Genomic DNA, 23744 nt, shown 5'->3' with positions numbered 1-23744 from the left:
GGAGACGAAACAATCACCCTTCAAGCTTGCAATTCTAGCAACACATCGGAAATTGAAGGTGATCGTTTAAACCATTCTACAAAAACTAACAATATGGTGCAACCTACTTTGCAGAAAATGAGTCTGAAGGAAGCACATAAGTCATTCTCAAACAATAGTAGAGGACCTACTCACGAGGAATGAAGACTGCATATAGAGGAGCTCGATGAATGGCGAACGCATAAACTAAGAACACACAATAAACCAAAACTGCGTCAAAACGAGCTCGATTCCTTTCCGAATCAACTTAAGGTTGGCGATAAAGTCTTATTAGATGCCACATATCCTTACATTTTCACTGCCAGACCGGATGAAGAAACCCCTCTTACGGTACTTAGTATTTTTCCATTTGGTACGGTCAAGGTGAGTCATCTCAAATTCTGCACTTTTAAGGTAAACAAACACCCATTTAAAACCCTTCTTGGACTATAAATAAGTACTTCTCGGGAGGCAACCTGAGTACTAACGGTTTTTAATTGTTTAAATTTAAATTTGTAAACATCTAGGTCACTAACAGAATCTTTGAAGCATAGGTTCCCAACTCCACATGGCCGATCACACGGCCGTGCTTGAGGCCGTGTGACCAATATGGACGGGAACACGGTCATACGATATGGCCGTGTGAAAACAGGATAAAAGTTATCTTTCCCAACACGGGATACGATAAGAGGCCACGGGCGTGCAACTTGGCCGTGGTCAAATCTGTCAAATGCACACGGGTGTGTGACATGCCGGTGTCTACCACCCGTGGACAACACTGACAAAAAACACGGGCATGTGCAGAGCTACACGATCGTGGGAGAAGCGAACCACATAACACACGGTCGTGTAACATGATCATATAGCCACACGGCCTAGACACACGGGCGTGCCCGAAAGCCGTGTGACGATATCTCACTTCGCGACAAACACGGGCTGGACACGAACCACACGGGCGTGTGAACTGACCGTGGCACTTGAGAAAAATTATATTATCTATCTTCTTTTATTTTTCTTTCATTAATTTTCTTAAGATTCTTTTGTTTTTAAACACGGCTTATCTTTATGATTACTACCAAATTATTCCCCCAATTCTCTTTTTGTTCTTCAAAATCATGTTTGTCCTTCAGCTTTATTTCCAACAACTCACTCTCGCTAATCCATGAATTTCATCCATTTTTCATACAGGAAGTTTCATTTCTTTCCCTATCTTATTTTTATATTCTAAATATATCTATCTCTGTACATTGAGGGCAATGTACATCTTAAGTGGGGGGGAATTCATTTGATTATCAGAAAAATCCCTGAAAGATTATCTTGTTCTCTTGAAAAGATCTCATATTATACTTAGGATAAATTTTAATTGATTTATGATTTTGATTGATATATCTTGAATTTAAACATAGGGATTATTGCATTGATTGCTTAAACTTTAAGACATTAGAGAATCAAGCATGATAAGTTGATTTTTAAAAATTTAAAATTATAGGTTGTTTCCCCAAGTCAAGGTATTACTTTGAATTGGAATTCACGAGTCTAAACATCAAAAAGCCATAATTTTTGTGAGATTTTTGAGCCTTTTGAGCATCTATTAATTCTTTCATGCTCACTTTTATTATTGCTTTGAGTGTGTCAATATCAAACTGTTATTCTAGAACTTGCTTGATTATGCATGTCGAGACCACACCATTTGATTTGATATGTCAAAATGATTAAGGCACTTAGGATTAACCCACTCATGCCATGAAAAGCTTACCTCCACGATTAACCTTTAGTAAACCCCTTTGAGCCTAACAAGCCATTCCTTGTATTAACCTCAATATTAACCCTTAACCCATTATTGTTGAAATCTCTTAAATTAATTTGATCCCTATTTTTGTCGAGATTTGAGTTGAAAAAATTACTTAGCTATGTCTTGTTTGTAATAAGTTAGCCTATGTCATTTAACTTGTTCTTAAAAAAAAAACTATATATACATATTAGTAATTCCATACTCTGAGAAGAAGCTATGTTGTACGCAAGTAATGATTAACTCTTTTTCTAGTTAGGCAATTTTTCAATTCAATCTCGATTCTAACCCTTTTTTCCAGCTTGTGACCACACCCCCTAACCAAGCCTCACTACAACCCTCTAAAGACCTTTTGATTGATGTATCATCTTAAATTATAGTGGTGGAGATTTGATTTTCATGCAAGCCTATGGTAATGACTTTTCATTATTGACTATTGAGTGTTTCATTTATTGTCCTTAAACACCTCGAGTGATTTGAGTGAATCTTTAGTGAGGATGTGAAACTCTATGAGATTCTGAATCAAAGGTAATTACTCAGATGAGGAGAGACACCTATGTTTGCATAATTAAATACTCAACTTGGAATGTTTGAAACTTTTATGTTCTTTTAGTTGAATTCTCAAATGTATGATTACCTATGGATTATTTTGAGATATTATCGATAGAAATTGTAAAGTTGAGAAGAATTTATTTTGATTATGAGTTGAGGATTTTGCTTGAGGACAAGCAAATGCTTAAGTGTGGGGGTATTTGATAAACCGTAATTTATACATATTTTTACCCCATGCTTAACGTATTTTATAGATGATTTTTCCTTAAAATTAGTGAATTTGATGCTCCTAATGCTTTAATTTCATGTTTTATACTTAGGAGAGCATAGGAGAGTGAAAGGAAAGAGAAACGGGCCAAAAACGAAAAAAATAAGCCAAAATACGAACTCAACACGGCCTAGACTTCCTCACATGGGCATCCCACACAGCCGTCTCAATCTAGCAGAATTAAAGCATGACTCACACAGGTATAACACACGTCCGTGCCATTCTAACAGGCTTGAACACGGCCTGAAGTAATCGCACACGGGTGTGTCACACGGGCGTGTCCCTGCCGAGTCCAAGTTGAGTCCAATTCGGAAAAGGCCACTTTTGAGGGCTAATAGGCATTCTAAAGCCTATAAATACACCCTAGAAGGAGAAAAGAGGACACACAGAATAGGGAGTAAGGAATTACTCCAAGGAAGCCGATTGATTCATCTCAGAAGCCGGATTCTTTATCAAGACTAAAGATCTCTCCTCAATTCCCCTTCAGGAGTTTTAGGTTTTCTTTATGTTTTGTATTCTTTATTATTCTGAGATGTTTTCTTATTTAGCTATGAACTAAATTCCCTAAATACATAAGGGGAATGAAACCTAAGACGAATCTTGTTATTATTTTTTGAATTGTATGATAAATATTTAACTTGTTCTTAATTCTTGTTTTCATATCCCAAGATACTGATTCAAGATAAGCTCTTATTCAGAGGAGGAATAGACCCTGTCTAAGAGTACATTTTTCATAATTAAGCGGAGTTGATTGCGCGTTTAGACATAGGGTGACAAGATTTTGCCGGATTAGGGTGAAACCTAATAAGGAGATTCATAGATCGAGTTAATGCAACCTTAGGGTGTTCATTAGAGAAAGGTCTCAATTATTCAATCTAGGGATTAGACGTTATTACTCTTGAATAGGGATAATAACATAACTTAGGGATCTCTACGGAACAAGTTAAATGAATAAATCGTCCGATTCGGAGCCAGGATAACAAGTACAGTCTAGGTGGATTTTTCCTTAGATATTGTTTTAATTTAATCGATTTTCCTAAAAGTAGTTCCCCAATTCTATTCTCTGTGAGTTCTTAGTTTAAATAATTAGTTAGTTAAAACAAAACCCCATTATTCTTAGGCTAGATAATAAAAAGACAGTCATTATTAGTACTTTTAGTTCCTTTGGGTTCGACAATCTGGACTTGCTAAAACTATACTACTGTTCGATATGTACACTTGCCTACATCGCAATAATAATTAGTTTCAAGAACGATTAATTATAAATATTTAAAACCTATCACGAAATCACGCGATCATTGGCATATGAGACTAATGCGCCTATGGATGTCATACGAGTCTTTGAAACATCAATCAACCTTCAAAATCCAACAGATATGCTCATTTTTCATTATTCAAAATAGGATTTTACAATGAAATCAAGATATATGCTTGCCACGAATAAATTCTCTAAACTTGATAACTTGTTTGAAATTGGTCATTAGTTGAAATTTTGGAGTAGTCTTCTCCCTTTAAAGGTTAAAGATTTTATTTGGAGGTGTATGAAAGGTTTTGTGCCTTGTAAGAATAATTTATTAAGTAGGGAGTGCAACTAGATCCCTTGTGTCCAAAATATGACAATAATGAAAGCATTGATCATGCATTGCTTAATTGCTCCATAGCGACTCAAGTATGGCTAGGCAATAATTAATGTAATTAGTGTCACCATCAAAGATTTTGTTGTTTAATCTCTAAGTAATGGGATTTATGAAAGGCTTGAAAAGGGGTGTTGAATTCTATGGAAGCTCTGGTTTTAGAAATATGTTTGTATGAAACAAAAGGATTCCTCTGTTAATCATATCACCTTTTTCTATGACTTATTTGCAAGAATAGAAGACCTCGAAAGTTAAATTGGGCAAGTTATCGGTCACTGGTACTACTATTCAAGACATCAAAAGGTTGGACAAAGCCTGCTGGAAATTGCTGGAAATTGGATAAAATGCAACGCTGATGTTGACATTGGTTGAACGGTTAATAAATGAGGCTTCAGAGCAGTAGTGCAAAATGATACAAAGACTTTTTATTGAAAATTTAATTGAGGGGATTCTGGTGGTAGCTCATCCTTCTCTAGTAGAAGCATTAGTTATTAAAGAGGTTTTTTCATGGTTAAAAGACTTTAGGATTGAAAGAGTGGAAATAGAAATTGATTGCTTGGAAGTTTATTAAGCTTTATCTTTGAGGGAGCCAGATTTGTCAGAATTCTTTCTAATTATTTGAGATTATGTTCTCCTTAATGATGAATTCAACAATGTGACGTTTTTCTTATGCACACAAGGAAGCTAATAAAGTGGTTTATGCTTTGACTAGGGTAACTTTTAATACAGTTGGGACATGATTCGGTCATTTTTATTTGACATTTTGAAATATGACATTTCTAATGGAAATGTTGAACGATAGGTTAGATGTATGAAAAGGATCTATTGGCTCGAATTAGTTCACTACAAGAATTTAAGGTTTTAGTGGCATTTTTAGTGACGTTTGCACGGAAAACACTGTAAATATTATACATCAGTAGTGCTAACGAAAAAACGTCGTAATAAGTAAATCAGTAGCTGTGTTTATGATAAAAATGGCGCAATATAATTTTATTTTAAAGGAAATGGTGCCGTTTTGCTACTCTGAGTTTTATCCCAACTCATCCCCAAAATCCCTTATTTTTTTTCCTTTAAAAATTTTTCCCAAATCAAAATCCCCAAATCTTCATCTGACCATCTGCTGCATCGCCGTTGTCCCCTCTACCGCATCGCCGTCGACACTCCTCTGCTTCATCACCGTGTAAGTCTTCCTATGAAAATTGAGTGTCTTGTAATTCTTCGTTGTGTTTCTAAAACCCACTGAAATTATGAGATTCGTAACCTCTTTGAAATCAAAACAGTATGTAAAAATTGATCACTTATCACCGTGTGATACTTTCTCTTGGAAAAAGTGGTTGGAAAGGTAGAAATTGAGTTTATATAACATTTATCTTATTCAAAAGAATGGGATTTCTGGGTTGTAATTCATGCTTCCATTCTCCAAATTCAACAGAATTTGTGAATGAAGTTTAATATCTCAAATTGGACCGCGCAGTCAATTACTGTACATCGTAATATTGGTCTTGCTTATTAAAGAGTTCTATCTTGTTCAGGTGCCCAAGGGCCTCAAGTGCAGAAGTTGCTGGAGTGGCTTACTGGGCAACACACTGTCCCAAATGTTTTTATTGGTAAGTTTCTTGAATTAGCATTTACCTAACAGATATAGAACTCCCTTGACTGTAAAACAGTATGCATGGCTTATTGATTTTATATGTATAAAGCCCTTACCACTCCATTTATTATCTTTAATGTTTACTATCTATGAAAGGATGAAGTAGAAGACTGTCTTTTCAGGTTGTTCTTTACCAACAAAACAGAAGTCGATCATCGTTTAATAAGAAAACCAGTTTGAGCATCATGACTTTGTACTTGGCTTATCTGATAATGGCTTCTTTTTCTTCCGGTTCAAGTTCTGGTTAAAAGAATCACTTATGAAACAGCAGCCTTTTTTTTTTTTTTTGTTATGATTCTAAAAGAAGTTGTTGTGACATGAAAAATTATCGTGCTCATTACCTGCTTTGTGATAAATTTGAACTCCAACCTTGGGAACTTTTTTTAAAGTAACCTGTGAAATAACAGTTAGCAATTTTCTTTGGTTATATAAGTATAACTGATGCTCTAATCCTGTATCTGCTTTGCACAGGGGGTAAACACATCGGTGGCTGTACAGGTATTCATGCTCTTTGTTCTCTTGAATGATACATTCTTTCAAAGGAGGCCCTACTGTATCTTTTAATTGCCTGGAATATGTCTGACTGCTAAAATGAATTGACATAAATAGATTCCAAAATAAGACGTTAAACTCTAGACATTTCCTAATAATGTCATACACCATTTTATCGTGATGCACAAGAATGTGGTGTTGGTTATATTGCAGTTCTTAGAGAAGCAAAAACATTTTTCAAATTTGAATCCAGGTACGGTTGCAACTTGGATCTTCATGCATAGAGATATAGTTATTGAATAAGCTAAATATTGATAAATTTGCTTGTGTCTGTTTTCCTTATGGTCTAACGGGCACAATCAAAACTTTAGTTGATCTTCTTTGTTTTGTTGATCACTGAGTGATTGTTATTATATAAGATGCTAGAAATCACGACTGAAGAATGCTTATCATGTGATTTTCATACCTTGTATCTGTGTTATCTTCCCATTTGGTGTCCACAACAGTTTGGAGTTTATTTATCCAGGTGTAAAAATTTTGGATGTTCATTTGTGATTTATTATATATATGTCTGCTGATTGTTGAAATGCCAGAAAAGTTGAAAGTAAAAATAGCGCAAAGCCTGAAATTCTCTCAAGCATATGCGAATTGCTGTGTTCTGTAAAATTGGGCTTATGAACTTAAGATGTTAATTACCTTATCTTCATTGTTTGTAGGTGTAATTTTATCCTTAACAATGTTATAGAAAAAGTTTTGCTATTGACTCGGAGAAGGGAAAAATACTTAGTAGTTGCTGCAGTTCGCTTTGTTCGCACCATTCTCACTCATCATGTAAGTTAAGTCACTCCTAATTTTACTATTTATACTCTTTTATTTTTCATTTATTTTATTATTTTCGCTATAATGAAGTTTCTTTTTATTCTTTTCGTAGCATCTCAAAAGTTTTGGGCGTGCTTTGCTCACCACAACACTAGTTACTGGAATCAACTCTACCATGCAATTTACAATTTCTAAAAGGTATGTATATTTAATTTGCTATAAAGCCTTCATTGTCCTATACTTGCAAACTATTTGCCTGTATGCTGGTGGAGTATGCATGTGATCATTTTTGCTCCTTAAGTATTAAGTTGGTTTTGGTTTCATAAAGTGCCCTGGTGTTGAAGTTTCCATTTCAGAGGGTTTTTTTTGTTTCCATTTCAATCTATAAATGTTCAAGTTTATTACTGTACATATTTTGTGACATTCAAATTAATTCTTACATTTTAATGATTAATTTAACTCAATAATTAGGGTTTAGCATTAGTTTCACTAAAACTTGATTGTAATTGAATAACTTTGGTTAGTTTAGTTTGATTAATTATCAAGTAAAATCGTTTATTTAATTATGTGTTTTTAAAAGGTTAATTTAATTCAATTTATTAAGTTTTGATATTAAGCGAAACCATTTATTTAGTTATACATTTTCGAAGCTTAATTTAGTTTGATTTATTGAAATTTAATCTGAAGTAAAACCGCTTGTTCAATTATGCGTTTTAAAAAGTTAATTTAGTTCAATTTATTGAATTTTGCTATTAAGTAGAACCGTTTATTAAAAGGTAACATTTTTATGTGGTTAATTTTAGTATTGACAAAATAAACAAAAGAAATAACAAATCTTTAATGTCTTCAATAAAGAACTGAATAATCAATTTAAATAATCAATGTTGATATTTTACATGGGAATGGATACTCAACTCTTATATTTTACATAGTTATGATTTAAGTTCTTATTTCATTTAAGTAATTTTATTATAATATCTTATTTTATTGATATTTTATATTTTAATCCAATTTTCATTGTTTATTTTAGTTTTGATTGTAAATGTTTATTTTATTTTAAAATTTAAGATAACTTGAGTTCTAAATTTTAAATTGCAATTGTGTTATTAATTTATTATCTTAAATTCTAAATTTAAATTCATTAACTTTTATATTTAGTTTTAAAGTTAATATTTTCATATAAAATTTAATTTAAATAATATTTTTTATTTATCCTTAAAAGTATATAGTTTAAAGTTCAAATTTAAAAAAAAAAAATATTTATCATAGAAATAAATTTATTTAATTAAAATAAATGTTTTAAAGGAAAATAATATTTATCTTAATGTTAAAATTATTTTAATATTTTTCATAAATATTATCATGAAAATAAATTGATCGATTTTAATGTGTATTATAAAGTTAAAAAGTTCATGGAAATTTAATTTAAATACTAACTCAAAATAGATGAAAAATTAACAAATATTAACTTTATTAAAATATAATTATTAACATATATTAACTTTGGATCATAACTTACATAACTTACATAATATATAAATATATATCATATATATAAATGTATATCATATCATAACTTACACCTATTATACTTATAAATAAACAACTTACTTGAATTAGTTTGCACCCATTAGATACTTGATATGTATGATCTATTTTAATACAATGACATGATTTAAATCAATTTAGAACACTTAAGTAACCGTAATTTATTGTCAACTTTAGATTTCAAGAACTATGAAATCGATAAGAGTTGGTTGAATTTATCAAAGGTAAACAACGACTATCAAAATGGAGTGTAAACTTTTCTAAATTTTGTATTTCAAAATACAAGCCAAGAGAATATGATTCTTTGCTCGTGTGAGAAGTGTGGAAAAATCAATTGGCATATTCGTGAAGTTGTCTACGAACATCTAATTGTCGATGGCTTTATTCGGGGTATAAAAAATGGATTTTCTATGGAGAGTGTATACCTCACAAAACCTCTTTAACGATTAACCTGACTTATCCTTATAATGCTTGCCATCAGTCTGTTAGAGAAGACATGGAAGGTATGTTGCGGGATGCATTTAATATACGCAGTTATGGCTTGCAATCGTTTCCACTTGAACTTATTACATCCGATGATTGTGATATTAGTGGAAATGCTTTTACCGAAACGGGAAGAAGTGTACCTGATGAAGAGCCAAATGGAGAAGCAACAAAGTTCTATAAGTTACTTAATGAAACGAATGAAGAACTTTATGAGGGATTGAAATTTTCAAAAATGTCCTTCTACATTCGTCTTTTTTCACTTAAAATGTTTGGGAGGGTGGACCGGAAACTCTTTGACACTGCTGTTAGAGTTTTTGAGAGATATGTTTCTATCTACAAAAATTTTTCATTCATGCAAAGATATGAAAAAACTAATAAAAGATTTAGGCATTAGGTACGACAAAATTCATAGTTTCCCAAATGACTACATTTTGTATTGGAGAGATCGAAAAAATCAATAGTCTTGTCATGTTTGTAGTAAATCTCGTTGGATGAATAGGAATATAGAAGATGTGAATGAGGATGAAGGTGAGGCACAATCAAGAAAGAAGCTAATAAAGATTTTGTGATATTTTTCATTAATACCAAGGCTTCAAAGGCTTTTCATGTCGTCAAAGATAACCGAGTCTATTAGGTGGCATCATGATCAACGAACCGATGATGGATTATTAAAGCATCCTGCGGATTCTTTAGCTTGGAAATTATTTGACAGTAAATTTTCAAGCTTTGCAAGCAATCCTCGGAATGTGAGGCTTGGGCGAGCATCTGATGGATTTAATCCTTTTAAAATCATGAGTACTTCATATAGTACTTCGCTTGTAGTGCTTGTTCCTTATAATTTGCCTTCGTAGATTTGTATAAAATAATTTTCTTTTATCTTATCTATGATTATCCCTGGAGAGAAAGGTCCTAGAAATGATATTGACATTTATGTGTAGCCACTTATTGAAGAGTTGGAACAATTATGGTCGAGTGTTGAAACATATGATATCTTGAGAAATGAGAACTTTTATTTACGTGCAACTTTGTTATGGACTATTAATGATTTCTTAGCTTATGCCAATTTATCTAGTTAGAGTACCAAAGGACATTATGCTTGTCCTTGTTGTGCGGCGCAAACATGTTCGAAGTGGTTATATATTGGGAAGAAGTTATCTTATATGGGGCATCGTCAGTGGTTAGATGGAAATAATAGATTTAGATTTTAGAGGACTCTATTTGATGGTACTGAAGAGTTCAGAGAAATTCCTGAGTAGACCATTGGATCTGAAATCTTGTTCATGTTAACAGATATCAATTTCAGTTATGGGAAGATGAATCAACCACCTAACACGCAAAAAAAGAGATCGAGGGAAGCGTATGTTGGCGATGTTGACCGGCAGATTGATAATGAATCTGATGAAGAGGATGATCCGAATGAGGCAGACTTATGGAAAAATAGAAGTATTTTTTTTAGTTGCCTTATTGGGAGCATCACATTTTGCGACATAATCTTGATGTCATGCATATTGAAAAGAATGTTTGCGAGAACATCATTGGGACAATTTTGAATGTCGATAGAAAATTGAAAGACAATTTTCAGAGTCAACTTGATCTAGGTGACGTGGGAATTCGGCGTGATCTTCATCCCTAATTACTTTCGACTGGAAAATCTCGGTTGCCACATTCTATTTTTGTAATGTTGAAGAGAGAAAAAGAAGTGTTCTGCACAGTGTTGAAAGATATAAAAGGTTTCAGATGCTATGCATAAAAAATATCTCGATGTGTAAGTTTTAAAGATTGAAGACTATAATTCCTAAAATCACATGATTATCACATCTTGATGCAAGATTTACTACCAGTTTTTTTACGGTGTTATATGTCAAAAAAGGTGACGTCTTCTATAATTGAACTATCCAATATAATGAAAGTTATTTGTAGCAAAGTTTTAATTGTTGAAGAGCTTGAGAAAGTAAAAGATTGAACCGCCTTGATTTTATGCAATTTGGAGAAGATCTTTCCACTTTCATTCTTCACTATTATGGTGCACTTGTTAATCCATCTCCCTCATGAAGCAAAACTTAGTGGACCGATTTTCTATCGGTGGATGTATCCTATAGAGATGTGCTAATTTATTTGTAAAGTTTTCATTCATTCATGAATATATCTTTAGTTACAACTTTTGATAATATTGTATATCGTGTTTAGGTTCCTTTGCAAATTGAAGTCTTATTGTCGTAATAAGCGTTATCTAGAAGTATTAATTGCTGAAGGTTACTTGGCAAAGGAGTATGACTTTTTGCTCTAGATATTTGAAAGATGTTGAAATAAGACTGAATAGACCAAGTAGAAATGTTGGGCTCATTAATCATAACTTAGCCGAAACTTATCTATTTTGAAGTTATAGAGAATCAATCGGTAAAGTTGAAATTGCACACTTATATGATAGATCTTGGGTACAAGCACATCGATATGTTCTTTTTTACCACGATTTAATTGAATCATTACACAAGTAAGTTTTAGAATTTGATAAATATTCATTTTTTTTATTTGTTTGTCTTCTAACCAAGTAATTCATTTTTTAACATAGTGAGTACAAACAAGTCTTGAGATCTCGTTCACGCTCTCGAAGATTACAACATCGAGAGATTCTTAAGTTATTCTTAGAATCTTTTCATGAATGGTTAAGGCAAATGGTATGCAACTGAAGCTTTCATTGACAAATAATAATGTTTTCGTATAACATTTATAATTAATCAAATTATTTTCAATTCAATAGGTTTGGAGTGAAAAGGACATTAATGACGAAGTTAAATGGCTTTCCCAAGGTCTGAATAGAGTAGTAAAAAGTTATAGTGTCTTCTTCATCAATGGATTTAGGTTTCATACAAAATCTCGCGAAAGATTGAGGATGACTCAAAATTGTGGAATAGTTGTTAATTTTTCAATTACAAGTTATGCAAGTGCTAGGGACAGCAATCCTGTTGAGGGAAATGAGTATTATGGACTTCTTACTGACATTATTGAGTTGGATTACTATGGCAAACGGAAGGTTGCCTTATTTCGATGTGATTTGGTTGATGTTAATACTGCTTGAGGAATTAAAAAAGATCAATTTGGTTTTACAATGGTGAACTTCTCTCGATCAATTCACACTGGACAACAATTGATAGACGAGCTGTATGTAATTTCTTCTCAAATTAAACAAGTTTTTTACTTGAAAGATTCAATTGATGAGGGTTGGTATGTTGTACTCCGTAACACCTCTAGATACTTGTTTGACATGGGCAATGGAAGTAGAGATGACATCCACGAAAGATCAAAAACTGTCTTTTCCAGAACAAAACTTAAATGAAACTATCACTAGTACTAGTACACAATTTCAATGGGTTCGCCAGGATGTGGATAAAGATATTAATGAATCATGATGTAGTAAGATTTTTTGATTTTTAATTATATGTAATATTATAATTTAAATCTTATTAAATATTTCAACTATTTTGTATGTATTATTATTGTTGTAAGTAGTTACTAATATTTCAACTATTTTATACGTATTACAGATAAAATGCCTAGAAGAAGATTGTGAGATCTAAGTATTTTTCAAAATCCTCTAAATTCGGAAGAAATAAATAGTGAACAATAGACTGTTATTGGATTTTTGAATGTTTCAAATACAACTGATGAACCTGCAGAAATTCAAAGTAATGCTAACTTTAATTTACATGTGTGTTAGACTTTTATTATTGATTTTTGTTTCAAATTCTTATATTATAATATATTATTTTCTTAGTTGAAAATGGTGGGATGCGTAAAACTCGAGGACATACGCTATTAAAATATTTATACGAGTTAAATTCTGTCGAGCGTGTCAAAGTAGTTAGAAATAGTTATGGTCAACCTATTGGATCAAAAACTCGACTTTTAGCAGGATACTTAGGCATTATAGCACGAAATGCCAATCTGTTGCCTATCAACTACGAGTCATAGCATCATATGCCTAATAGTTACAAAAATCAAACTCTTAATAATATTAAGGTAATAACGTGAAAGTAATTTATAATATTTTGTTTTAAGTTTCATTTATATTAACTTTCTAAACTTGTGTTATTTGCAGGAGAGATTTGCTTTAGAGGTCTCAGATAATTATGTGAAGAAGGCATTAGGAAAAAAATGGAGAGACCATAAAAATGCTTTAAAGAAGGAATATTTTAAGAAAAATATAAACCTCAAAGAGAAATAGCGAAATGTCCCGCCGGGAATGTTAAGGTACCAATGGAAATATACAGTTAGATTTTGGAATTCAAAGAAAGGAGAGGTATTACGTACTTCCGAATTCTTATTATTATTATTTCGATTTATAGTATTTAGTATATATGTAATAATAATTTCATAATGTAGGATCGTGAGCGAGTTGGAACTACAAGTAGGCAAAAACAAAAATTCACGCACATAGTTGGATCGAAAAGTTTTTCTTGTGTAGCTAATGACGATGTATTTTGAATTTATTATTTGTGTCAAATATTAATTACTTTCTACTAAATAATATTTTTCCTCCTATATTGTAGGAACTGTCATCTGGTCAAAAAGTTGGATGCCTTCAGCTTTTTGACATTACACATAGAAAGAAAGATGAATCTCTTATGACTACTGAAGCTGCAGAAATTATGGTATATTTACTTAATAAAATTTGAACTATTTTAAATATTTATCATGTTTAATTATAATGGTTTAATTCGTCGTTTGTAATGCAAATATTAAGTTATGTTGCATTTGTTTTGATTATATATTTCATTTTTAACTCTTTAATTGATTTTTTAGGAGAAACAAAAGGATAAAAAGGCGGAGTATGAAGCAATCGCTTCGAGTGATAGTTTTGTTAACCTTGACGACATTGATAACCGAATTATTACTGAAGTTTTGGGTCTTGGAAGGTATGGTCGAGTTCGATTTCAAAGATCTTTTGTTAACTCGACCTAATATTTTGGATCTAGCTCGCAGCAATACGTGCCTTCGGGGAATCAGGCTCAAAGTAAAGTTCAGAGGTTAAGAAACCAGATGGCTGAGATGCAAGTGAGCACAGTTGAGCAATTAAGCGGAGGCAGCATCAAAAGAAGCAAAGGCTCAAAGAAAATATGAAGAACTCCATCTACAACTTAAAGCGAATGCAGTAGCGAGGGAAGCAGATACAAGCAGAAAATATGACAAACTTCAGTTAGCTTCAGAATATGATGAAGATGTTTCAGCAGTCACAGAATTTGCCGTCTTAGACGTTTGTTTTCTTATTGTAAGAATATTTTAACATTATAACTTTTGAATATAATAAATTTTGTTATTTCATTAATTAATTTAGATCATATATGTCGAAACCATTTTTTTAAAAAGGGTCAACTTTGATTTTGAAAATGAAAATGAATGTGAGAGTCACCATCGATCTTTTTTATATTAGGTGTGATTGGATCACCTTGTAATTTAATTGTTTTAATAAACGGTTTGATTTACTAAAACTGTGATTTTGGTTTACGAAATTCAGAAAATGGGTTCGGAAGTCGATTACGTATGAGGAAGGATTAGTACCCTCATAACGTCCAAAATTGGTACCTACTTGATTAATTAATGTCTTAATGTCAAAAATTGAAAACTCGAAAGGAGTTTAAATTACTATCCCTCTTTGCATTAATGATAATTTTATTTGAAAATTACTTTAATAAACCGAAACAAATATTAAAGACCCTTTCATCTCGAGATAACAAAATGTCATATCCCGTAAGTTAGGACGCGACATTTTGAACCCTCAAAAATAAGCTCGCCTTTTAATTTTGTTTAAAACTCATGTATTTAATTTTAAAAGGATATTCGGTCATTTTGGTTTAACGAAAAAAATTGAAACCCCGTAAGTTAGGGTATGACTTAATCTTGGCACGACTCAATTGATTGTACCATTTAGTGGCAGACCCGATCAGACTGTCCTAAAAGCAATGGATCAGTAGTTGATCATTATTAACATATCCTGTCATCCTTTGACAGAACACCGTAATGTGAGCTTCAGGACCACTAGTCCCGTTATATTTCTCCAACTCCGGAGCTTTAAACTTTGGTGGGAGCACCAAATCTGGGACCAAACTCAAGTCCTTAGCATCAATTCTACAATGGCAGTCAGCATTTTCCATCGCTCTAAATTTTTCTTCTAACCATCTGCAATGATCTTCAAGTTGCTTTTTAGGAGTTCCACCCTTGCCTTTTCCATTTCAGCTTGATCGTCAAGATCAGGGACAACGGGATTTCCTGAATTGTCCTCTAGGTTGGAGCCTGAGCCTGTTTGGTAGTTCATTGGCTTCGAGGTACCGGTTTGATACTGTTGAAGTCTGATTGTAACGGGTACCCTTTGTGGGTACACCTCTGGCTATGCCTGGGCATTTGTCGGGATGATACCTGGGGGATAAATAGGATCCTCATTATCATCCCCTGAGTTGACCGCAGTGCTCTTCCCTTTTTCACGTTCTTCAGTCAGTAACTGCGCCAAGTTTCTCATCATGTTTCTTTGGGATTCCAGTATCTGATCCCTCAGCTCTTGTTGTACTTTTGCTAACTATTCTTGTAGTTGCGTTTGCAACTGCTCTTGTATCTCTTTTTTGAAACTGTTCCAATCTTTGATTCATTTTCTTTGGTTTTGGTGCGAGTACTATAACGATGTTTGGTTGGTTGACTTTGTTGGTTTCCAAGTTAACTGAAATAATTTTGTTTTAATTAATTAGGGTCCTTTCATTAAATTTAATGCATATGATGCAATGCAATGCAAATTCATGGAATGAATGTAAAAAAAGCATCGACTCTGATTCAATTCCATTTAGAATAACTTTACTAGACAAAAAAAAATTCTTTACATAAAAAAAAATTACATATATGGCTTTGCCCTGATGCTCAAAGTTTTAACTTTCCTAATAAGCCAAGCTAGCTCTCGACCCTGGTCATATTTTAATTTGTATTTCACACTCAGCACGTCAGCTTGATCTGTTAAGGTTTGTAAATGATTAGCCACCTCTCGTATCTAAACCACCGCTTTACCCATAATATAATCTTTATCCCTAACTTGATCTTGAGAATGGCGGAGTTGCTCTTTCTAATGCTCATCATTTGCTTCAAGGAGTTCAACCCAGAGTTCGCAGTTTTGTAACGCAGTCTCCAGTTCTTCTATCTTCCTTTTCAGCTTTTCAATCTTGTTTAAGCTCGCATTCAACTCAATTGCAGCGTTGCGACTACAATACTGATGAAGCGACCTTTCTAGTTCTGCTATTCTAGCCTTTAATTCAATTTTTTTCACTTCGACTTTCTGACAAACTCTTTTCTAGGGCCTCTTCTCGAACCCGAGCTTCTTGGAATTTTCTCTCTCATTGATCAGCTGTATTTTCTTCTTGAATCTCTTGTCGCCATTGCTCTGACATTTTCCCTAATCTAGCGGTTTTCATTGATAAGCGTAACTTCTTAGAATCTGTTTTCAAGCTGTCTAAATCTTCTTCGGTCTTATTCTTTCCCTTTTTCAGTTTCTTAGTTTCTAGTTTCTGAACATCAACATCTAATCTTAAATGCATCTTTTCCTCCTCTAGTTTTTCTATTTTCTTTCCTAACTCGGAATTTCTCTTTTCAAAATCCTGCTTTATGATTTCTAGCTTGGAGGGGACCACTTGCAGATATTCTTCCATTGATCGAGCACCTTCTTGATTAGGCCCGGAGATATTGTCATTGATTCTTCTACTCCACCATCCATTATACTCGAGGGCCACCATCTGACCTATAGCCAATCTTTTCATCCAGCGGGTCTGGTTTCAAGCGTTAAACATTTATTGAATCTTTTTCTTGTAGTTATCACCCTTATATGAAAACTCGCACTAAGCTAGCCCCTGTGTCACCGGTACGAATTGTCTCAATCTGTACTACCTTAACACCATTAGGGGAGCATATCCAATAGCTCCCGAAATCCCAAGCAGAGGGACCCAATCAAAGTTCCCACATCGGTATAAAATCTCATCGGGAACCATCCAAGGGGTTCTCCACTCGACGTCCTCTTCTTGGAGATTTTAGAGGATCGCTATCCATCTTTCCTTCGAAATGTCATCCTTCTTCGGTGTAGCCGCTATTTCTTTTAATGGTGAGTAGTTTTCAGAGAAAACCCAATAGGAAACTTTTGTCTACTTTCCAGAAATGACTGTGGAACCAAGCTAGCAATAGTTGCACCTGATGAATCTTTCTTCCCCTGCCTTCCGGCATGCATTCAAGGATCTGAATATTTTGGCCAAAATTGCGAGAACAAGAGTGACTCTCTTATCAAGTCGGTCAAACAAATCAGAAACCACCTCATCCACGTGCCCCAACACTTTAGGGAAAACTATTAGTCCGTAATACTCAAAGCAAAAACATAAACCTTTTTCTTCACATCCGGGTATGCCAAAATCAGATCTCGCGAACTCTTTCAGTGAATACATTTGCTTTCTCCTTTTTGTTTGACCCGAGCCGCGATCTACTATTCACTCATTCACATGATATTCATTAACCTCTTCACGAAAGTTGGGACATTAACGGCTCTAGAATAGGCTTTGTCAGCTTGAATCTTCGGACAACGAAGTAGGGCTATATACTCCCTACTGTAGGCACTAAATCCACATTTCCAAAGGTGAAACAACTGTAAACGGGATTCCAAAATTAAGCCAGAACTCAAAACAAATGTTTGTTCACTTTGATGTCGAGTAGATAGGGCAGATCTCCATAATTACAGTAAAAGAGCTGCTTGATCTCATCATCCCAATGGACCCATATTTCTTTCAATTCCTGGAGATCGTTTTGTGTTACATTGATACGGGTGAAGTCTCATAATTCTGATGTGTACCCCTCCGCCAAACTATCACCTTTCTCTAATTGTGTTTTTTCTGACCATATCCGGACAGTCGCATTATGCTCTACTTTATCAAGAAATTTGTTCTTCATGGCAAGCTTTCTATTTAGTAATTGAACGTGAATTGGCACCTTTTTTTATGATGAAGATGTCATGCAATCATAATCAGAGCAAAACAAAACAAGTCAGTATATTTTATACAAGAATAAAGTAAGCAATAAATAATAAAGCGCCTATTTGGGTAACCACTAATGGTTCGGAGCGGCTTTAACTAGGGCGAGCTCTTACGGCTCACTATATGTGGTTCGGTTATAAAGAAAATGTACCTGAATCGGCAGATTCTTCGATCCTCACCCATTATAGACTTATACGTACAAAGTTCAGTTCAGGGGAATACATTTCCTTATGGCTATATAGAGATGAAAATCTCACGAAGACATAGGTACGGATGTATCCCGAAAGCAATCCACTATCTTATATGGAGGTGAAGACCTCACGAAGAACTAGCTTCTCACTCCCACTTAAAAGGGTAAGATCGAACGGACATGCAATGCAATATGCGAAAACATTCTAAAACTCAAATTGATAAAGCAAAGATCACAAAAATGACGTGTGAAATGCAATGGAAGAATCGTAATTTTAAATCGAATTATCAATTTTCGACCAATAAGACAAGATTTAATCAAATCGCAACTTGACTCTCTTATTTTTTCCCCAATGGAGTCGCCAAATTGTCGAAACCATTTTTTTAAAAAAAATCGTCGACTTTGATTTTGAAAACAAAAACGAACGTGGGAGTCGCCACCGATCTTTTTTATATGAGGTGTGATCGGATCACCTCGTAATTTAATTGTTTTAATAAACGGTTTGATTTACTAAAACTGTGATTTTCGTCTACGAAATTCAGAAAACAGGTTCAGGAGTCTGTTACTTACGAGGAAGGATTAGCACCCTCATAACGTCTAAAATTGGTACCTACTTGATTAATTAATGTCTTAATGTCAAAAATTGAAAACTCGAAAGGAGTTTAAATTACGATCCCTCTTTGCATTAATGCTAATTTTATTTGAAAATTACTTGAATAAACCGAAACGGATATTAAAAACCTTCTCATCTCGAGATAACAAAATATCATATCCCGTAAGTTAGGACGTGACATTTTGAACCCTTGAAAATGAGCTCGCCTTTTAATTTTGTTTAAAACTCATGCATTTAATTTTAAAAGGATATTCAGTCATTTTGGTTCAACGAGAAAAATTGAAACCCCGTAAGTTAGGGTATGATTTTCTCGAATTTCCAAAAACAGAACATTGGATTTATTTTCAAAATTTCTTTTTTATGAATGTGGGTGAAAATGAATGACATTTCTAATGATGTACAATATTACGATAAAATATTACAATAACAATGATGTAATTACAAAGATGAATACATTATTAGTACACAAGCCTTGATAAATAAAGCAATAAAACGAAAATGCACGATAAAAAACAAACAAACATAACATAAATATGTTTAAGAATGGATGAAATAATGAAACCATATGTAAAAAGGAAAAAATAATGAGCAAATGGATAAATAAGCAAATTTTGGTAGTAAGAAAATATACAAATCAACAAATATTTATGAAGAAATTATTAACCTTACAAACTTTAATATGTATATAAAGCGTATAGAATAATAATAAATAAGTAAGTAAGTAAAATAGATATGCATAATGTTAAATTTAATTTTTAAAATGTAAAAATAATAAAAATAGCAAAGACAGGATAAAAATATAACAATGATAATAATGGATAATTTTATATTTCTAAAAGGTAATAAGTAGATAAATAAATTACAAAATAAAATTAAAATTAAAACAAAATAAAAGAATATAAAATATAAAATATAACAATGATAATAATAGATAATTTTATATTTCTAAAAGGTAATAAGTAGATAAATAAATTACAAAATAAAAATAAAAGTAAAAAAATAAAAGAATATAAAAATATATAAAAATGAATAAAATAAAAATAAATAGAATACATAATAAACGAAATATGTAAATAAAACATGAATACTACTAATAATAATTAATGAAAAGAAAATATAAATAATATCAAACTTAAATATAAAAGAGTAAAAATAATAATAAAATAAATCAAACAAATAACATAAAAATAAACAAATAAATAAATAAGACAAGTAAATGATTCTAAATTTAAATATTAAGAAATGAGTAAGAGAATAATAAATAAATAAATCTGATAAATCTAGTCTAAACATAAAACAAATAATGAATAAATAGATAGATAAATATAATATATAAATATTATTTAAATTTGAGTATTTAAAAGGGAAACAAACAATAAAAATTTAAATAATGAAATTAATCAAACCTGGACTAGATTGAAATCAGAACAAAATTAAAGGGGAAAAATTGGAGTAAAAATAAGATAATGGATTTATTCGAAATGAGCGGATGAAATGGGGGACCAAATTGGAAATTATCCCCGTCCCCCAAAACGCACAGTACCAACGTGGACTGAAGTGAAACAGAAATAAAATAAAAGGGGTGAATTAAAAAATATAAAAAACTAAATTAAAAAAATAAAAAGCGGAAGGACCAAAAGGGTAAATAACCCTTTTTAAATAAAAATAGGTGGATCCTCAGGTATCGAGTCGGGTCAAGGGAGGGTTAGGTGCTAAATGACGTCGTTTTGGTGCCTGGGACACTGGCCCAAAACGACGTCGTTTCAGAAAGCCTATTTTTTTAAAAAAAGTTCATTTCTGCACTCTCAAAAAACTAAACTTTTTTATTTTTTTCTCCAAAAATCCTCTCCCTTTTTTTAAAATCTGACCATCCTCCGATGAACCTCCGCCGCGTCAGCCACCTATCGTCGGTGACAGCGCCGCCGTCCACGACAGCCGGAAGGCCAAAAGTCGCCCTTTTTTTTGGTGAAATCAAAGAAAAAGGGGTAAGTTTTTCTTTTTATACACTTTTGAAATACGTTTGTATATATAAACAGTTTTAAAAAAGAAATAAAGAAATATTTGTATGTATAAACAGTTTCAAAAAGGAAAAATAAAGAAAATAAAAATAAGGAGGACCTTTGCACATTTAGAACTTTGTTTTTTCTTCAATCTGCTTTGTTTTTTTTTTTTTGTATTTAAAAATCTCTCCTCTTACAATCGATTTTTAGGCTTTTTATAGCCATTTTACAATTGTTTTGTGCTACTGTTTCCATCACTGTTCTTTGTTGTTTATTCTTGTTGTTTTCTTCTGCTTTGCATGTTTGCAGGTGACTGTGGCAGAGCTGTAGCAGATGGCACGCTGAGGACGCATATGGGGCCAGCGGCGCGCCTAGGGCTAGGGTTTCTTGCTTTGTCGAAAATTAGTTTAGGTAGTGGGCTTTTGGACCGTCTAGGGTTTTTAGGTTTTGGGCTATATTGGGCCATTGTAATTTTGAACTGGTAATTTGGACTATTTTAATTTATTTGTATTTTTGTTTTTGGTGTTTTGATTTCTACTTGTTGGGCCCGGGCAGATTTGGCCTGTTACAATATACATATTTCTTTCGTTGGATTTGAAGTATCATTTAGATTTGCAATTTTTGGTTGGATTTGATGTTACAGGAAATTATGTTGACAATTCGGGTTTTATATGAATGAAAATAGGTTGTTAAAAATATGCTAAAGTTAGTGGCTTTTTTCCACAAACGCCGCCAAAGAACATGAATTTTAGTGGCACTTTTCGTAAAAGCGTTGCTAAAGAACATGACATTTAGCGTCGCTTTGGTCATGTTCTATGGTAGTGTTTTTGTGAGAAATGCCCCTAAAGGTCATGTTCTATTGTAACACCCCCTACCCGTATCCGTCGCCGGAATAGAGTACGAGGCATTATCGAGAAGTACGAAACACTTACAGATAATTTAAATACATTTTCATAACAATTTCTTTCGATTTCATACTATTTCATATTTAAGCTTTATCCACCAAAGTATTTAAGCTTTATTCACCAAAGTATTTGAAATATCATCTTTATGCAAATAGCACACATGAGGTACATAATTCCATAATTATGAATGAACAAATTTATCAAACATATTCCATGTTTTTATATATATCATAGTTTCATATTTCTATGTATCAATTACCATCACTTCCTCGTATTTCAGACAAATACGTGTAACAGTTCATAAATATGCATTTCGTTAACTCTTCCTACCAATCACGATTTAAATTGCCAAATCACTTATTGAGCCCAATTTCAATGTTCACTAAAATCTATCATATAAATTTGGATGTACGTATTCATCAATAAATTCCATTCTCATATTTCCACATAAATTTACTTTCCACATTTATGAATTCAAATAGCATATACAAGACATACCAATGTATTTCAAGTACGTTTTCATGATATTTCATTTCGAACCAGATTATTTCATACTAGAAGTTTTCTCATTAACTCATTTGGAATACCAATTCATACGGATAATACACTCAAGGCGTAGAAATATATAATCACAAATGAACTCATTCATCAACCAAGTTTTATGCTCATGTCTCATCAACTCGTATTTCCTTATGTCACATAATTCCATGTAATACTTACCAAACTTCTTCAAATTAGTGAACATCTTACGGAATTGAGTACTTCGTTTTCTCGATGCCATAGTTCAACTATGGTCTTACACATCTTCAGATAATGATGCCATAGCCCAGCTATGGTCTTACACATATTCATATATCGATGCCATAGCCCAGCTATGGTCTTACACGTAATCACATATCACTTATTGATGCCATAGCTCAGCTATGGTCTTACACGAATCACATATCTCACTGATGCCATATCCCAGATATGGTCTTATACAGTAGCATATATCACACCGATGCCATATCCCAGATATGGTCTTATACGGAAATCACTTGTCACTTGTAGCCGGCTACCACTATTCATCGATCGGTAGCCGAGCTACCATTTTCATCGATCGTAGCCGAGCTACCACTTTTCACTGATCAGGTAGCCGGAGCTACCACTTTTCAATGATCAGGTAGCAGAAGCTACCGCTTTTCACTGATCACGTAGCCGAAGCTACCACTTTTCACTTGTTATTTGTCATTGATCAGATAAGTGTAGCCGAAGCTATCACTTGTCAGTTTCACTTGTCCTTGATCAGATAAGTGTAGCCGAAGCTATTACTTATCACTTTCATTTGTCCTTGATCAGATAAGTGTAGCCGAAGCTATCACTTATCACTTGTTGTCATGGTCCAACCATGGTTTTTTCCTTCAATTCATCTTGTCACTGAACTGAAATGCTCAATTTGATTATTTATTCAATTTTCATGCTTTTACATTATTCACGATTTTATCATCAATACATATGAAATAACACATCATGAAATTCATAAAATTAACAAATGATCACTAAAATTTAGCCATATAAACTCAGAAGTTCGATTTTTGTATTATAATGATAATCATAATTTCATAATAAATATTCAAAATAAGTCATTATATTATTTCTAATTCAACACTTATCGATTATAATCGGCCATGTGATCAATTTATACAGAGTCATTCATATATATATATGTATATTTTTCCTCCTCCTCCTCTCCATCCAC

At 32.9% G+C, this 23744-nt stretch overlaps 1 protein-coding gene across 8 annotated transcripts; it reads left to right on the top strand.

The window, feature by feature from the left end:
• Window positions 1–5165: 5165 nt before the first annotated feature.
• On the top strand, window positions 5166–14620 carry LOC108464397 (uncharacterized). Of its 8 annotated transcripts, XM_053024381.1 has the most exons (11): window positions 5175–5441; window positions 5794–5868; window positions 6384–6410; window positions 6618–6657; window positions 7121–7235; window positions 7336–7421; window positions 13354–13554; window positions 13638–13730; window positions 13805–13906; window positions 14058–14170; window positions 14231–14620. In XM_053024381.1, the coding sequence occupies exons 7-11, from the start codon at window positions 13498–13500 to the stop codon at window positions 14373–14375; spliced, it is 510 nt and encodes a 169-aa protein (XP_052880341.1). In that variant the 5' UTR covers window positions 5175–5441; window positions 5794–5868; window positions 6384–6410; window positions 6618–6657; window positions 7121–7235; window positions 7336–7421; window positions 13354–13497; the 3' UTR covers window positions 14376–14620. The 8 variants fall into 8 exon arrangements, 4 of the variants coding, with proteins under 4 accessions (XP_052880341.1, XP_017620169.1, XP_017620170.1 ...); XM_017764680.2 differs by lacking the exon at window positions 6618–6657; XM_017764681.2 differs by lacking the exon at window positions 6618–6657 and having other exon boundaries at window positions 6384–6465; window positions 7150–7235.
• Window positions 14621–23744: the final 9124 nt, after the last annotated feature.

This window comes from Gossypium arboreum, chromosome 13, assembly GCF_025698485.1.
Source record: "Gossypium arboreum isolate Shixiya-1 chromosome 13, ASM2569848v2, whole genome shotgun sequence".
Lineage (NCBI taxonomy): Eukaryota > Viridiplantae > Streptophyta > Magnoliopsida > Malvales > Malvaceae > Gossypium > Gossypium arboreum.
Note: the sequence above shows the minus strand (reverse complement) of the source record. Positions and strands in the feature narration are given on the sequence as shown.

What these genes read in the sequence shown, in the direction of transcription:
- LOC108464397 (XM_017764680.2), top strand. Translation starts at nt 13,498, where the DNA reads ATGTTAAGGTACCAATGGAAATATACAGTTAGATTTTGGAATTCAAAG. An exon ending in CTTGTGTAGCTAATGACGAT is followed by an intron (nt 13,731 to 13,804) that starts GTATTTTGAATT and finishes CCTATATTGTAG; the next exon opens with GAACTGTCATCTGGTCAAAA. An exon ending in CTGAAGCTGCAGAAATTATG is followed by an intron (nt 13,907 to 14,057) that starts GTATATTTACTT and finishes TTGATTTTTTAG; the next exon opens with GAGAAACAAAAGGATAAAAA.